The 18,237-nt window shown below is 37.1% G+C and overlaps 1 protein-coding gene across 5 annotated transcripts in view; it reads right to left on the minus strand.

Moving 5' to 3' along the window:
• Nucleotides 1-18,237, minus strand: part of LOC110047917 (transient receptor potential cation channel subfamily M member-like 2) — a 51,407-nt gene that overhangs the window by 12,461 nt on the left and 20,709 nt on the right. The window contains exons 1-15 of one of the 5 annotated variants that reach the window (XM_089284174.1): nucleotides 17,495-17,631; nucleotides 13,738-13,926; nucleotides 12,475-12,525; nucleotides 9,144-9,232; nucleotides 8,075-8,243; nucleotides 7,145-7,343; nucleotides 6,241-6,383; nucleotides 5,301-5,499; nucleotides 4,531-4,696; nucleotides 3,782-3,929; nucleotides 3,220-3,298; nucleotides 2,028-2,128; nucleotides 1,456-1,590; nucleotides 702-746; nucleotides 158-323 (exon numbers count right to left, since the gene is read on the minus strand). In XM_089284174.1, the coding sequence (XP_089140300.1) occupies nucleotides 158-323; nucleotides 702-746; nucleotides 1,456-1,590; nucleotides 2,028-2,128; nucleotides 3,220-3,298; nucleotides 3,782-3,929; nucleotides 4,531-4,696; nucleotides 5,301-5,499; nucleotides 6,241-6,383; nucleotides 7,145-7,343; nucleotides 8,075-8,243; nucleotides 9,144-9,232; nucleotides 12,475-12,525; nucleotides 13,738-13,881 (1,834 nt within the window). In that variant the 5' untranslated portion in view covers nucleotides 13,882-13,926; nucleotides 17,495-17,631. Of the gene's footprint in view, nucleotides 1-157; nucleotides 324-701; nucleotides 747-1,455; nucleotides 1,591-2,027; nucleotides 2,129-3,219; nucleotides 3,299-3,781; nucleotides 3,930-4,530; nucleotides 4,697-5,300; nucleotides 5,500-6,240; nucleotides 6,384-7,144; nucleotides 7,344-8,074; nucleotides 8,244-9,143; nucleotides 9,233-12,474; nucleotides 12,526-13,737; nucleotides 13,927-17,494; nucleotides 17,632-18,237 lie in introns of those variants that run through there. The other 4 variants (XM_089284173.1, XM_089284175.1, XM_089284177.1 and 1 more) reach the window with 4 other exon arrangements.

An 18,237-nucleotide genomic window follows, 5' to 3' on the forward strand; every position in this document is an offset into this window, starting at 1 on the left:
CTTACGTTTCTTTCGTGCTCTCCAAACTTTCCGCGTTCAAAATACTAAGTGATACATGCTAAAGCATGAATAAATTGCTAAATACAAAATTCAACAGCAGAGCAGGTTTTTAGAATGTTTCCCTTGGAAAACTGAGTATCCTTGAGGAATAACTTACCAAATATCATTGGATGACTGATTTTCCGGCTTTTGTTCATGAAGTCAGAAGGCGTTAAAAGATAATGAGGATCTCTGAGGTAAAGACTGTGATAAGAATCACCCATCAAGTTCTCAATCACTTCACCAACAATGGTCAGGTTCAGGTTTGTCACATTTTTCTTGCTCTGGAAAAGAACAAAAAAGATTACAAGTATTCTTTGGACCCTGTGAGTGCTAGTCCCTGCATTTTGGTGTCAAGGACGTTGCTAGGTAGCAAGCTCACATGAAGAAAGTGAAGCTGATGGGAAAGACCTGGAGAAGCATCGAAGGACTGGCAAATGTGGAGAGATCGTGCTGCTGCCCTACACGCCACCCGATGCAATATACATAAGTGAGTGAGTTCGAAACCCCTTCGCTCTGAAAAACATAAGAAACCAACCAGAACTGGGATCAAAGACATAAGAAAAATACGGGAAATAAATTTAGCGAGGAAGAAGGGAAACCGCCGCACGGCCGGCTTGGGACGGCAAGAAACCAGTGGTAAAACAAGAAGCTCCACAAACCATTTGTTGTTGAAGTAGTGGCTTGATGACGCTGTTACTGGGAACCTGCAAAAGGTCAAGGATACCAAGCTCAGCCCCCTCTCTCTCTCTCATCACAAATCAACAAAATGGATTAGCGGCGCATCGTATAGGTGACAAGTTACCGAAAGCAATAATTCTCGTCAATTTCGGATTTGGCAACCCTTTCCAATCACATTTCTGCGGGGAAGGGGAGGGAGGGGGGAGGGGGGGAGGGGGGGAGGGGTGCTACTCTTTGAGGGTTGCCATTTCCGACAACTGCCTACGACCGTAAAATGTTGCCGCTTCTTTTGGAGGTGGCTACTTTCGAAGGATTTTTACCTTTTACCGCGAACTTAACGCTATTCAACAATTAGATTATGAACTCGAGATTTCTACCACGCATAGAAATCGAGAGCGAACAATGTCGGTAATTGCTTTAGTATAAATCTAGTACACGTTCAAAATTTTCATCTAAATTCCCTTCGACGACCCTTCGAAAACGCAACGAAGCGGCCCCAGTGTACACCGCTAGGCTACTCACTATCTACAACAGAATACATAGTGAGTATCGTAGCCAATAAGATAAAGGCATTCGTGATAAAACGCTAGTAGATTTATACTGAAACTGAATAGGTCCTTTCGGGCTGGTAGTAGCAGAAAGTTTGAAAAGTTTTCCTCTGATTGAAAGTAACCAAAGCTTCATGCGTTATTTTTGCTCCATGATGTATGAAGAATCGAGTGTTATAGAACTTACCCCGGTATATAACTGACAGAGGATTTGTGGAGTTAGAAACTCTCTCAGGCTAAGTCCATTCTGCAGGAATAGTTCAACAAAGCCTGTCTTGTCGTCCAGTAAAGCAGCCAGCATTGGGTTGGAAAGGCCCTCGGTCTATAAACATAACAAAGCGATCAGTAACGTTATCAGACTCGTTAAGGACTGGTAAGTCAAGACCGTGAAAAAGTATTTCCTGAATGAGTAAAAACTGAACAGTGTAGGAACACGCCTTCTCCGCAAAAAGCCTTCTGAGAGAAATCAGAAACTCCTTCAAAGTTTAACTGTCCGCCTTTGATCAGACTGCATTACTGTAAATGATAAATGCGACAAGTTTCGATTGTTTTTTTTTTCTGAAAACGCAGCGAAGCCGACGCGAAATTAGCAAAAACCGCGCGTTTCGTGGGCCGTCCACTCGATTTGCTGAGTTCAGTTCGGGAAAACCGAGACTAATATTGGTTAATTAAGGGTTTATGAGATGGTAACTGATTAAGGATGAGGTATTCAAAGCGTGGAGTTATTTTAGTTTTGAAATTACAAAAAAAACAACCAACCGTCCAGTGTTTCTCCTCGGTGAAGATTTCACTTTTGGCCACATCAATCCGGTTCCAGGCTAACGCTAAATTCAACTGCACCAAAGGACTGGAACTGTTGGCTGTCAATCAAGAGATTTAAAATTTGTAAATTAAGTATCCTAAAAGGTTTTTCGATGAGAACAAACACTAATAACAAGTACAATGACTGCATCTATCTGCTCGCTACCTTTCGTACCGTCACAAAATCGATCTTTACATGTAACGCTCGATCTTTCAGCTCACAAACGGTCAATCGATCTTTCACACAGTCACGCACTCAATTTCTCATATAGTCACCCACTCAATTTCTCGTACAGTCACGCACACGATCTTTCACAACGTCACACACTCGAGAATTTCATTTCTACTATCTCAAGCTATCTAATCTATCCGACCTGTTTACTGCTGGCTGAAGATTTTCTCCCTTTCTGTTTGCATGATCCACCATCATTCTTATATGCAAGAGAAGGAAAATGTCAAACCTTTAAAGGAGCTGACACACCTCCTGAAACGTACTGGCTTTTAGATTGTTCCGTTCCCCCACCCCACCCCCCGCCGTCCCCCAAGTCAACAAAATGCACGCCGGCTTTGCATTTTCGTGTGGGCAGAAAACATTTTGAAAACGGAGCTTTTCGAAAAAGATGAAGTCACAATAATCATGTGATTTCTCTGCCCCAGTTTTCCTCAAAAGCAAATCCAAAATGACCGGTGATTGTCGCGTTTTCAAATTTCCATGGCGTAGTGTTGACGGAAAACGATTTGATTCGTTAAGAGTGAAAACACCGTTTTCAAATTTCTCCGGCGTAGTGTGGACGGAAAACATTTGATACATTTTCAGAGTCAAAACACCGTTTTCAAATTTCTCCAGGGTAGTGTGGACGGGGGCTAAGGCATCTGCAAACCAGGTACGTTTTGCCAAACCATTTCCCTATTCGCGACTCGACGAAATAGCTATAATCAAATACCCACAACCTGACAAGCTGACTGAAAATCGTCCAGGTTATATCCTTGACAACAACTTTATGTACACGAAGCAGTGTTGAAAGACATCAAGCTTTTCTTTGCAGTCTCAAAGAGTTATTATTTGTTTCCTTGTCCAGTGATGATCTTAAAACATGTCATATCAGCTTCATTAAGTGAGACCATAAAAACATCTGCATCACTGCCATACCTTTCAACAGAGCTTTGAGAATGGCAAGATCAATGTCTTGAGATATGTTTGTCTCATCATCAAGTCTGTATATCGAAATCTAGAAACACAACAAATGCTTCAACTCAAAACTTAACTTAACGCTTACAACTTGCTAAAAGCCAGGTGTTAATCTAATGTTAGCTTTGTTCTGACATACTATCTGCCTTTTCCAAGGACCGTTCTTCGTGATTTCAGGTAACTTCCCACGAAAAGAAAACGTAAATAAGGTAGGTAAGATTTTTAAGATGAAGAATTCAGAAACTGTGTATGCCCTTGCTTTCGAGGTTTTGTAATTTGCCTTTCCGAATTACCTTTAGCCTCTTTGTCAAAGCGAGTCTTGGTGCATACTTTCATATGAAAATGAGATTTCCATCACATGCAAATTTCAAAACTCTTTTTCATATGGATAGTTTTGCAAGTCCGATAGCTGAGTTTTTATCACGTGCAATACGTAAAATGGTAGAAAATTCACGTCTTATTCGGGAACAGAGGCAGATAAATAAGCTTAATTATGAAAGAAAAGAAACACAAGTTAATTTACCATTTTTTCGTCCTCAAGCACTTGTTCAATCATCTTGTAATGCTCACTGACATCTGTGTCCTTCATGAATGGAAACACGTCTGCCACCTTCGCTCGTATCTTGCTCTCAAACGCTGGATCAATTATGTTGATAGTAGTCCTCCCTTCACTGCGTGAAAACGAAAAAAAAGGGTTTTGTTGTGACTGTGTTGTGAAAACAAAAGCGAAAGCATACAACCGGCTCAAAGCGTGGAAAAACATGTAACACGCTCTAAGCGCGGGAAAACATGTAACACGCTCCAAGCGCGGGAAAACGTGTAACACATTCTACGCGCGGGAAAACATGCAACCGGTAAAAAGCGCGGGAAAACAGGCCACCGTTAAAGAGCGCGGAAAACACGCGTATGCCAAATCATGATTGGTTTCGATTTGCTCTTACATGTAATTGGTTGAAATAACGTCATGTTTGTTCTGATAGGTTAGAATTCGTTGTGCAAGGTTTATAAACCAATCAGAGGTGAGCAAAGGGAAAATGAACTCAGAAAGCCATAGCCCTGGAGTTGTCTATTAAAGTAACCCAAAACAATCCAGAGATCGTGTAAGCTAAGCAGAATTGTTTGAGCAAAGAAATTGCAAAATTTGAAAGAAGTGACAGAGAAAAATAGAAAGACAAGAGGACAAAGGAGTAAAGGGAGGAAGGTGACGGGGTTAAGGAGGCGTAGCTTTAGTCATGCATCAAAGCTACCATGAATATGGCTACCAACGCTCACCATTTCTTCACAGTGTGGCTGTAAGCATAAGCTACCACATCAGCAGCGCGACCACTCCCGTCCACCACCACTGCGGGGATTTTCTTCTTGATCAGCTCACACATGGTGCGTACGGTGTTCGGTCCACCTTCCAGAACCAATAGAACCACTGGAACACCAATGGCACCTACGGCGATATCAAAAGAGTAAGACACTATACTGCCACACGGTTCCTATATATAGAGGAAGAGATTATATTAATCCTGGCTTCGCTGGGACGAAGTTAACTGTCCTTAAAAATAGAGGTGTCAGTTTTATGAGCTCCGTTAGGAGAGGTTTGTTTGACTGTTTTTTAAACTGCAACATTCAAGACATCTATAGTACTTATTCCACATCAGTTTTGTTTTTCGAATACAGTGCAATGCGTAGAGCAATAACGCCAGAATATAAAATTTAGACAGTTGGCCCGGATTTCACTTTGCAACTAACGACTACAAACTTGATTTCCATGCTTTTTCCTGGTATATTTTTAAACACTGAAGAAACATGTGATCAGAAAGGACATGCCCAAAGAAACTGTCTTTCGACCAAAAATAAGGATTTTTCCCTCTAACAATGTAAAAACGATGTCAGCAGGCATTTGCAGGTGAAGAGGATGGAGAAAATCACCAAAAAGGAAAAATTGTTAGCATTGATGTTAATCACAAAATCTGAAAGTAATGCATTTGATTTTTCTGTTGCTTTAATTATATGTTTAACTAAAAATTAATAAATCATCATGTGTGACATACCTGCAGCAGACCTGGAATCAGTTTTGACCTTCATTACAGCTTCTTCGAACCTTGACCGCAAGTCAATCTCCACGCCATATTTGCCTTCTGTTCCATTATCCACCAGTATGAAATGCGAGTGATTGGAATCTAGTAAGGCCCCACTGGATCCTGGGACCTGCTCCATTCGGTACAGTGCTGGGTAAAGACCATTCTTGTCCTATATGCAGTACAAAGTAGAAAATAAACACAACCGCTGATATTATGATGATTCAAACAGCACAGAAATCCTCGAAACGCAAAAAACGCGACATTTCTTAAACAGTGTACAAGTTCCCGCTTGAAGAACATTCTAAAGAATTTGTAAGAAAACATTTCAAAACTACAAAGGTGACGAACCCGGTGGATAATGTGAACTACTGTTAATGTTCAGTGCATATTTGATGTAACCTTTTGGCTTGAAAGTAAAATATTCATATACGTATAAACAATAGCCTTTTTCTGACGCGAAAATATGCTCAGACATTTGTCCGCGGTCATTACCTCTTCCGAGACGCGAACAGTTTTCAGAGAGCGTAGCTCGAGAAAACCTGTGAGCTTCGAGGAACAGAAAAGTCCAAGGACAAATATCCGAACATAATTTCACGCTAAATAGAGGCTATTGTGTTATTATCCTTCAAATATTTTTCAAAACGCACGCAGGTTTGAAAATTGGGGAATATCACTCGGGCATTCCCCAGTTTTAGCCCGGGCATATTCAGTCACGTGACCAATCGCGTGCGAGCGAAAACATTTGACGATTATAAAAATGTGCATTTTATCAGTCACAAGTGCTGTTTCAGCAAAAACGTTTTCGTAACTATAAGCAAGTAAGTTGGTTGTAACGGCAAGAACATGTTTCCATCGGATCCTTAAACTCTGGCTTGTAATTTAAGACTAAACGATAATAATTTTACCCTACCTTTCCAATCAGTGCATCTTTCCTGTCCACAATGCCCCAGGTAGCAATTCCAATAACATTAACTTTGTCTTCACTGCCAAACGTGATTGCTTGTTCCTTGACTGCTTCACCCACGTGCTTCATCACACCAGCGTTTGTTCCTCCTGGAGAGTAATGAGCGTGTAATCCGATCATTAAAAACATTCAAGTATCACAATCTTTGTGGAGGGCGGAGAAAAGGATGGCTGGGAAAATGACATGCGTGTAGCGGAAAAAGGTATTGCAGACGCCAAAATAGTGTTCTTTTCCACTTTCGCTCATAATTCGTTTTCGTCCATAATTTATGTTAATCAAAGTATGTATCCCTAATCGACAAAAATTGGCAAACATTGGGGAAGAAAAACTCTTCTGTACAAACATAGTTAGTAGAGGGGAACTATGGTACAAATACTGTACACCCAATTAACATGAAAAAAGTACAAGTCAATGAGTTCATTTGTTTTAATGCTGAAGATAACTAAAACTGACATAAAGTGATAAACTTATCACCAATAAACAAAACATTTCTCATAAATTTCAAAGCCAGATGTCGTGATACAGAAACTGCTGTAACGACTGGTATAAACTATCAAATTACTGGCATCCGTAAAAGAAACCGACGTAAATCAAGCGAGGTTGGCAGGAAAATTGATCTTTAAATACCCTTACAATGTATCTCCGTTCCTAATTGAAACAAGAGGCCAGTTGCTGACAAGTGAAGATTTTCAGAAAGTTTCGAATGTTTCAACGTGTCCATTTCATCCCAATATTTCCAAAAAAAGATCGTTTATTGCGGTGTGAGGAGCTTTTATAAGTTCCCTATATTTCTCACAAGCCACAGAATACACAAGAATGGTGTTAAAGATGTTAACACGATCATGCAAACCTGTAATAATCCAGGCACTAGTTGACTTGGCAGCCTTAATAAGACCTCTTCTAAACACTTCCTTTAATCTGGGTTTGAGGACAAAGCTCTTGGCGCCACCAGTCACAGAAATGACTAAGTTTGGGATCTCTAAATTCCATCTCTCAAGCATCAATTTCAAGATGAGCTGCACATCGGTATCGTGGGACACACGGACATACTGCAGGACAAAAGAAAAGATGGGACATTACATCTACATGCAATCTCTGTGATAAAGGTAAATTCTGTGCCCGGACCAGTGGCCCAGGCTGGCTGGAATACTACCGGCTGCTACACCTAGCTACTAAGAAGCAATGATGACAACTTCATGTCTTCGTGAAAATGCGTTTATTAGGACCCTTATCAAAATAGTCTATAAGAGTCCCAAGACCACCCTGATAAGCCTAAAAATTGCATCAGCCCTTAGGCACAATGCCTCAACTGCAATGCAACTCCTGGGGGGAACTCTCATATGAAATGGTTGGGATGCTCGTGGTCTCGCTTAGGGTGTTCATGATGAAATGCCACTATTTTAAGCTGTCAAAGTATATTTTAGGGTGCCTCAGAGAAATAATTACAATAATAACACTCCTACTTCCGTTTTTTTAGGCTCGATTTCCAACGGTTTCGTGAGTGCGGTCTACCAGCGTGGGCTCCTTATCTGAATGGCAGCTGGTAATCGAGCCTATTAGGTTTTTAAGTGGTATCTTTCAGGGTCTTCCCGTGTCCAACAAAGCTCAAGCCTTACCGCCTCCTTCAGGGGTTTAATTCAAATTCTCTGATGAGCATCCCCGACCTTTTCATATGGGAATCTCCCCCCGGGATGCAACTGTACATTTAGCGGGCAACGGCTATAATTTGACCAACTGTCAAGAAAGTGTTTGCACGGTATCACAAAAGAAATCTACTGACCGGAGATCTCTTTGTCTGACTGCCTTGCCCCAGGAACTCGATTTCTCCGTACCCATCAGTAGGTAGCTTTCGAGAGCACCTCTCAGGTGTCCACTGATCACTGCTGTCTTCTCGTGTCACGCTGGCATCATGAAGTGATTTCAATCTGCCGCACTTACACATGGGATTCCTACCAAAACCAAAACAGAAAAATCAAAACAACTGTGCATTAAAAAATTCAACTTAACCAGGGCTTTAACTCATTGACAGCTGGGCTTTTCTAGTCTCCTTCACAGCTGTTCATTGAGTGGTCACGCAACTCTTCACCTCAAGAACTAACTAGTGGGGAGAGACGTTGCGTGACGTGACTTTGAACATTTGTAAATGTCTAAATTCTGGCTATAATGTCTGAGATGGTACCAAACTCTTAACCCTGAAACTAAACTGCTAACAGAGGGCTACTGGAGATTCTGAGAGGGTGGGGTCTCAAGGGCCAAACCTTTAGAAAGAAAGTATCAAACTAAACTGGAAAGTCTAGAGGGGTGGAGGTGAAGAGTTCAAACCAACAGAGAGTCACAGACGATCCTGAGGGACCTGGGGCTTCTCAAATGCATTAAAATTTGTTCGGAGAAAGGTGAAGGGGGGGGGGGGGGAGGGAGGTTCAAACCAAAAAATACACCTCCGTGGGGAGAATAAGTAGATGTTGCTATTTTCTGATGTAACACAATTTGTTTAATTATGTCCAAATGTACAAGCTTTGTGCCCTTTATCAACAAAGTTTTAAGGCAGGATTTGAAAAGTGGGCATTATGTAAAACAAAATTCTCAACAAGTGGGCATCCACAGGATGCCTGGATACCAGTTTTGATGCATTAAAATTCTAACTTGGCTATGAGTATTCAAGAAATAAAGACAAAAATAATCACCTTGAGGTTGATGGATGAATAACTAAATTTTGTTTGTTTTGATCCCCTGAGCTTCAGAGCCAAGTTAGAAATTTAAAATGTCAAAATTGGCCTATTCAGGATTACTAAATAAATAAAACTCAGTCATAAATATTGCACTAGCATAAATTCTTCACAGGCTCTTACTCTTCAGACACGGTTTTCTTTGCATCCTTCACAATTCTAATGCACTCTCGCCGTTGAAAGTTACCAGCAATCCATGACTTCTTGTTTTTCTAAAAAGACAATTTTGATAAGTATCAGAAACATGAGACATGATAGCAGTAACAGTCACAAATACAATGTAGTTGGTGTTATTCTACAGTGTAGCTTATCCTTCAATTTCAACTTAATGCTGAGCTTCATTCCTCACTCATACTAGCAAAATTATCTCCCACATAACCAGTTCTTCAGTTATTAAATAATTTGTTTTATGACCAGTTGAATAAGCTACCTGTGTTATCAGTTTAGCTGTCAAAAATATTTTTTCATGTTCCGATGGGATCACTCTTATAGTGTTAATTCCTAAAAGCGTACCAACAGTATTTAAAACAAATGCACTTAATTTAAAATCAGTTTGCCATGCAGACATGGCTGAAAATTAGTCCACTTAAAGAGTTATTACTTCCTGTTAATGTGTCTTGATACAGTTTGTTCTGGACCATAGCAAATTAGAAAATGCTTAAATCATTGAAGATCTGCAATATTTAACACTTTGAAAATTGTTGACTGAGAGATTTGCATGGTTGAAGCTAGACACTAGAAGTAATTTAACATCAACTTCATCATCACTCACCTGCTGCTGTCCAAATTTCTTAAGAGAAACTGTACTTTCATGAGAATCAAGCTCATAAAGAGGCGAGAATGATTCTATCATTTTCCAAAAGACGCTATATATGCAGTGTATCAACAACTTAAAAACTACGTGTGCGCAGCTGTATGTTGTAAGTTAAATTTTCTGTCCTCATTGCATTGTACACCTTCCATACTGTTTTAGCACAAAGATTTTACAAGTTAAATGAAGCAACAAACGTCAAACTGTTATTGTCGGTATCACTTCAGGCATGAAGAACACAAAATTGTTGTTGTGAGTTAACTAGCCAAGGGAAACCTTTCAAATTTACATATCAAAGACCTCGAGTTTAATTTATTCAAAATAATCTTGAGAATTTTCCAGAGGAAAATGCTTCCCACGATCATAAAAACAGTGGAAAATATGATTCTTCAAACTTAATTTCTTCACTTATCAAAAATATAAGCCCTGACATAAATTAAAGTATCAACCAAATATATTTTTTAAAATTTTTCCTATAGATTTTTAAAAATAATAATTTTACTTCTAACATCTGCTTTGAAAATCTTTGAAAGCTAGGTCACTCTTCCAAAACACAAAGAAACAAATCAAAACAATGGAAGCCACAGAAATTAGTTTGATCAAAAACAGTCCATGAGCTCAACTTTTCCAGTATCTTTAATAAAAAATGACAACAAAGAAGAAAAGGATTGAACTGTTTTTGTGGCAAGGTAATATTTTTTTCCTCAGGTTCCGTGGATAATTGTAACCTTTTATTTCCAGAATTAGAGAGTTGAACTTTCATAATGTTCTTACATTAATTTCTATCATTCTACAGATTCAGTTTAATCATGATATTCAACCTAAAGCGTCAGAGGCAAGTGCTTTGCATCTTTATTTCTCTGACTATTAATTTCTATATTTTTGTGTACCAGAATTTAGTAGTTCAAATTATTTGAGATATTATCTCATGTCTGAGAGCAAAAGAACCAGAAAACTTTCAAGTTAGTTGATACAAACAAATAAACAAGCTGTTCCTCAAAATATTGCTAGGAATAATGAAAAAAAAATCTGACTTCAGCAAATGCTCCCTCTTTGTTCTTCACTGTGACAAGGTCTTGTTGTAAAACAATTTGAAGTTTCAATGGTTTATTTTAAGTTAGTATCACTTCTGGATGAAAAAATATATCTGTGCTGTATTCACAGTACATAGTATAAGTGATAAAGGTCATTCACTGAGGGCCCACTTTAAGCAGACAATACACCAAGACAAAATAAAACTATGTTATAGCACTAAGGATTTGGACCGAAATAAATAAAATGAGAACTAAATAATGCCTACCTTTACAAAATACTCAGCCAAAGAGCTGAAAATTTTAGCCTGGGCTTGTTCATAATCAACTGGTAACGAAAAGCTCCCTTGATGTGACATGTGCTTTTAATATTTAGCTTGATGTCAACAAAAAATGCTATGCTGCACGGTTATTCTAAATTTAAATCAATAGAAAAACTCTCATTTCACACAAATTAAGTGTTGCTGGAAAAACTACTTGCAAACAGTTTGCCCAAATCTTCAAGTCTTGTCTTACGTTTTCAAACAGTGATTACATGTACCTCTATGGGAGAGACATGCAAATTTTCTGTTAGTAGAAATTAGCAAGAACATTTCAAAATAAAAAAAGTTTGGCAATTATTGATCAGCCAATGAGCACTTGCTTAAACAACTTGATGGGATCTGTTAAAGCAGCTGCCAGCAGCTTAAGAAACTAAAAGATTTTGAACTGAATCTATACCATATAATTATATATCCCACAAAGGCATTAACTTCTTGATCAAGAAAATTTTTTGATCTCTCCAGAATGTGGAATCATACAACAAAAACTAGTGAGAACTACTAAATATGGCTTACAGAGCTTGAGCAAAAGATATAATATATTAATTGAGTGGAGGATAATCTAATTTTAGTATTTTAACTAGGTTTCTTTTACACTGACCATTATTACGTTTAGAGGACTTACAGTGTGCAATTAACTGACTTTATGTAATATGTCAAATTATTCTCACATTTTGATTGGTTCTTACGATCTATTGAAGGATAGATGCATAGATAATGGCATTGAAAACATTTTTGTTTCTTTATTATATAAAACAAGTAGATTCCATGTTGCTGTGCATCTGTTCTGATATCAAGAATAGATTACAGACCACATCAAAATGTAGCAGGAACATCAGTGACACACTCGGCTAACGGCTTATGTGCCACTGTTTTATTCATACCACATTTTGACACAAATATCTGTGATCTATTACTGAACATGCATGGTTATATGGAATTCTATTTGTTATGTAATACTTTTAATTTATTGTCATTAAAACATTAAATACTATTAATCTCAAGTAATTATTGTATGTTTCTGTCTTATTCATAGACAACTCTTTAGTGTGTGTTTCAACATTACCGTATGTCCATACTCACTCCAGAGAGAGGGTCACTGGAAATTCCAAGTACTTAACAGTATTTTTCTGGAGTGACCTTCAATTTGTTTTTGTTTTTTTTGAAAAAATTAACGATTAGACATTAATTTTATATTTCAATACTGTATCTGTCATCACGTCTTTAGATATTTAGAGCATAATTAAGTGAAATAAATGTGTTTTTTTTTCTCTTTAATCATTAATACTTACTTTTTTTAAAGCTAGAGATGACAACCTTCTACTGCCACTTGGTGTGAGAAACTGAAAATTACCAGAATGGTCAATTTTATATTTCTTAACAAGCTAATATTTTAAAGGTGTGCCATCATGTCAGTGTACAAAGATAGGTCATGACATTTTATTTAACTGATTACTGTTACAAGAATTTTTTACCTAGTATGTTCTTTGCATTACAGTGCATTACATTTATTTGATTATTGTTAACAAATTAAAATTCATTTCATGTGATTTAAGTCTTTTCTTTTCAAGATAAACAACTTCTAAGGTTTACCACAAGTAACAATAAATTATAAAATTATTACTAATTACAAGTAATGCAAAGTTCAAAAGCCAGGTAAAATTCATTAATTAAAAATAATATGACTTGTATTTAAATTTATATTTTTTTATTATTTATTAGCTGGTAATATACTGCTTAATGTTTCTGACTGGGAGTGACACTTCAATTTACTGAAGGCTCTTCATATGACTTCATGTGTCTGCGGACATCCAGTGGAATAGACAATGACTAGAACACACTGAAGAATGGCTAACTAATATTGCCTGAAACATTAACTTTGTGATTTTTTTATTGACAAGATGACACTTTGACATTTATTTTAGCTTATCACTTCAATTTTTATATCCATGTAAGTGTCATGCATCAACCAGGGAAAAATTTGCCAACAACAACAATTTGCCATTCTCTTTTTCATGGTGTTAATAGTTTGTTTTAACAGACTCTGATCATCTGATCCAAAAACACTGAGGTTGATGGAAAATGAAAAATTTATAGGGACGGCCATGGCTACAAAATAATGGTACAGATATTCAATAAAGTTTGTGTTAACATATGCTAGCTACTTTCACCAAAACAATGAAACATTTCTTCTAAAATACTTAGTTATTTATCAACTTGAAGTCAACACAGGTACGTTGTAAATAAATAATTTCATGTACATTTGCGAAGTTGAAGTTTTGAGCGCTAGCCCTTTGTCACAGGGACTTTACTCTGCTTTACTCTGATGAGAGGCCAATGTTCAACTTCAAAAACTGACCACAGCAGCTAATTTATATTTATTATCAACTTCAAGTTTATAAACAGCTTAACATTTCACTAACCTGTTACCATACCAAAACTGCTGAAAACTAATTATTGATATATGTAACTTTGCTATTTCTTAAATTTGTTAGCTGAAATTTAAATATTAATAAGACCTTCTAATAAGAACTTCAAACAAAATAACTTGGTACCTCTAGCTGTTCAAATCCTGCTAGTGAGCCAGACAGTGATCCTTTAGATGTGCGGCGATTGGAGCCAATCAGCGCTTCTGTGGGAAGACCAGCTAAGCTCACAGAACTGATTGGCTGAACTTTATTGGGTTTCAAACCCAGCATCTTCAAAATGAAGGCTTAAAATGAACTGGTAAATAATATTTTGCTCTGTGAAAATAAAAGATAAAACATTCATTCTTAGTGCATGATTCAAGATTAAAACTTTGTACTAGTACATACAGTAATTAAGTAGCATCACACCTTAAATACTTCCAAACAATGCTTCTGTTGGACAAAAAGATTTTGCCAGGAAGTAACATCTTGTGGAAAGTGAAAAGGTAAAAAAAACTATTTCATATATTACAATCTGGAGTTGCCAAAAAGGTAAAATTGTCCATCAACTTTGGTATGAAAGTAGAACTCAAGTCATGAGGGTCAGTTCTATTGAGGAAAAATTTCAGAAACCAAAATTATGTCACATATTTAAGAAATAGAATACATGTACTGTGTTTCTGTCGAGTTATAGAAACATGAGTGGAGGTTTTGGGAGAATGAGAAATGCTGTGGGTACATGAGCCGCAGGTGAGTGTTTTCACAGCTTTTTCGAGTTCTCCCAAACTTTCACAAGTGTTTCTATAACTCAATAGAAACACGGAGAACATGTTTCCTTTTTCTTAAATATGTCACATAATTTTTGTTTTTGAAATTTTTCCCCAATAGAACTGATCCTCGTGACTCTTTTAGAAAACAGTGACAAAAAAGGAAAACAACTTGTTAACTTTGATTATCAAAATGTAAATTCTCTTCGCTTGCGCCATCATTACGTTGACAGCTCGTGCTAGTTCTGTGTTTTGAGTCATAGAATCACGATTTTCAACCAATCAGCAAGTGTATTTTCTTAGGACTGTTTTCTAAAAAGATTTATTAACACTTCTTTCCATTATTTAACAGAGTTTTCAGGATATGAATAATGGCATAAGAAATATAATATAAGACTTGAATTATGCAAGAATTGATATCAAGTACAGTCAAACCTCTCCACAATGGCCACCTCAGGGAAAAAGAAAAGCAGCCGTTGCAGGGACTGAGGTAGCTATTATGGAGAGGTAGGGGTGTAATCTGTTTTTTTTTTTTTGTGGGGTTCAACATTTTTATCTTTAAAAAAAGCTTAGTGTGACATGTAAATACATTACACAATCAAAATACATCAATAAAACACAAACCAAACAGAAACAGAGACAAACAACGGGTGGTATAGATCAAGTTTTGTGACCTTTTCCATTAAAAAAAAATTGGGTTTTGTGTGTACCGTTTGTCAGTCGTTGATAAACTGGCCATTGCCTAGAGGTTATTTTTGCAGTTGGGATGCACTTTCGTGGCCATTGCCATTATAGGGAAGTGGCCATTGTACAGAAGTTTTAATAAGAATTATGAATGTATGGACCGTCTGCTGGGACAAAAAAAATGACCACTGTAGAGAGGTGGCGGTTGTGGAGAGGTGGCCATTAGCAGAGATTTGACTGTAATACCAAGTAATATACAACCCATAGGTATCATGTTACTTTTCAATTTACATAAAATGACATTTTATTGTTTACTGTATTATGGTGGCCTGGGACTGCCATATCAAAAAAACCCTTGTCTTAACAAGTTTCTTGTAAATTTATGTTTTATTTGCTTTTTCAATTGTATTTTTTCTGTTTCTTTTAATGTCATTTTGTTTTGTTTTTTAATCACAAAAATATTTTAATTTAAAATCAAAAGTAAATAAATCAAGAAATAAATTTAAATCGAAGAAAATATCTCAAGAAACAAAATAATAATAAAAAAGATTTTAAAAATGAAAGTAATTTCAAATGTAATCAAAATTTGCTGTGAAATAAATAAAAAAAAAAAATAAAAAAAATAGTTTGAAAAAAAAAAATTTACAAGAAACTTGTTAAGACAATGGGTTTTTTGATATGGCAGTCCCAGGCCACCATACTGTATGTCATGATACATGAGCAATATTTTTTTTTGGTGAAAAACAAAATGAAAATAACTTATCCAAACAGATCAAATGGAAGAGCCAGACAATGGAGGCTGCAACATTTTGCATCTTTTGCAGTCTAAATTGGTGGTCAAATCTTTATTTGTTACGGACAGAATTTACTGTGACACAAAAAATTCATTTCGTGGTGATTGACAATGCCAAAATCTGTCTGTTTTGTAGGCCCCTCTCCCATAAGCCCTCCCTTTTGAACTCCACATTTTCAATAAATCATTTCAGTCTAATATCGCCTCACCAAACCAACCTACATCCACCAAGACAGTACACTAACAACTTTACAACTACCACCTATTTTTGTGCATTTACATGTTTCCTTCCTCCACATTTACTTTTCATTGTGCACTAATTGAGTCATGATTTGAATAGACAGGTTCATGCTCTTAGTTGCATCATGGGTAATCAGGGCAGATTTACAAAGAAGTAAAGCTGTAAAACATACGTTTTTCTTTATATTTTCCATTCTGATTTTACATTTGGAGATGAAACATATACTGTTGATGGAGAGACCCCTTTTCTAGGCTTACCAGCACTTTTGAGCCAATCGGGTGATTGCTGTGGGCGTAGGAACTTTTTTACAGTTAAAACCGAATAATTTGATCACGTCTTAGCCACTCAAGCCACAAACATAACATCTCCGCTACTCTGATAAGTAGGCTAATGCCTAACTCAATCAACTCAAAAATGCTAGTTTTAATGCAGAAAAGGGGTTTCTTTATTTCTAGTAAAAGTTTCTGCTCGAAAATGAAACTCAGAGTGGAAATAAGAAGAAAAACATATCTTTTGCTGCTTTGTTTCTTTACAATCTTGCCCTGATTACCCATGATGCAACTAAGACCATGAACCTGCCTATTAAGTCTGTTCCCCTCCCTCCCCCCCCCCCCCCCTTTCCTCCTCATCCTCACACAGTTGGGCTTTTATGGTACAGGTGACAGGTGTCAACTAGACTTGCAGTGCTACACAACAAGGCTATCCGGAACTTTACCCGTCAAAACAAAGTATAATTTTATAATGATATCTTTTGACATCCGTACCATGAAAACAGTAAAGCCCAAATGGTACATAATTTGAGTGAATGTCACAACTTGAACCATAATACAGTTCTATCTATAGGATCCAGCCTCGTTTAGCTTTGACGTCTTTTATCGTGTATAAATAAAGATTGTATGTATGTTTACTGCATGCAAGAAAACAAGTAAACGCAATTTGTAATTGAAGAGTTATTAAGAACATTGTGAATAAAAATAGCTAAAAATCACCAAACATCGCTCAACGAGCGTAAAGAAACTGTTTTAGTTTGAGATCTATGCTTTCAACGTAAACCGATTAAACTATCATTTAACTTTATGAGGCCATCCGCACAAGGTTCAACTGCGCTTAACACGAGCTGAAGTGTGAACTCTGTACAACACAGCTGAAAACGAGAATTTAACATATGTGAAGGTGAATTTAGAATACTGAAGGAAGAAATAAAGTTGAAGTTTTTATTCCTGTTGAAGCTGCTAGATAATCCGATTCCTTTGCCTCGTTTAACCAAGATAGAATTTTGAAGTAAGCTTTCTAAGAGATGGTCATGATCATACGGAGTTGCGAAGCAAACATGGATTTAATTCAGTCGAACATTCGAAGCATTCAATAATATAAACAACAACGCCATGGTCATAATATCATTTTAAAACACACACTTACCTTAGATTAGTCATGATTGCAACAGAACGTGCCCAAATTCTACTCTACACACACAAATTATCTTTTTCTCAGTTTTACCTATTCTGCGGTCCTTGTCCGCCATTTTGAAAACTACCAATGACGTCACATGTTGCACTCCGTTGCTCCGACAACGCAGCGGACACAATTGCCTCACGTTTTTGTCCTCTCAAGAATTACCAGCAAATGTCAAATCGAGCGATTTTTCTTATTCTTTCTTAACTGAGATTTGCGTAAAAAGTGTTTCGATATGAACACATTTTTCGTCTCAGTGTAATAAAAATCAAACTATATAACAATCATTTCTTGTGAAAGCAACAACAAAATACGATCGGTTTTCCACTAGTCTGGACTTCTAGATTACTTGTCATCAGTCAACAGTAAATTAAATAATGTCCCAAAGACAAAAAATTTATACAAAATAATTTTTTGTAAAGAAAACGCTCGTGTTGATTAAGATACCTGTAAATCCTCGAATTAGTGCCCCCATTCGAATAAGCGCCCCTCCTATCAGCCAAAATTTAAAATAAGCGCCCCCCTCCCCTCCCCCATTTTGTGGACGAGTAATGAGATAATAACGGTGCCGCGATCTAGACTTTAGAATCAGCTTTTTATGTCGATAAACAGCTTATGTTGTTGTTTACGCGCAGATGATGTATTAAAAAAATGATCATGTCAGGCCACGATTTGGGAAAAATTAAATAAGCGCCCCCCTCGACTAAGCG

The sequence above is a fragment of the Orbicella faveolata genome, unplaced genomic scaffold (assembly GCF_042242905.1).
Source record: "Orbicella faveolata isolate gen_17 unplaced genomic scaffold, um_ofav_v1 contig_13, whole genome shotgun sequence".
Taxonomy (NCBI): Eukaryota; Metazoa; Cnidaria; class Anthozoa; order Scleractinia; family Merulinidae; genus Orbicella; species Orbicella faveolata.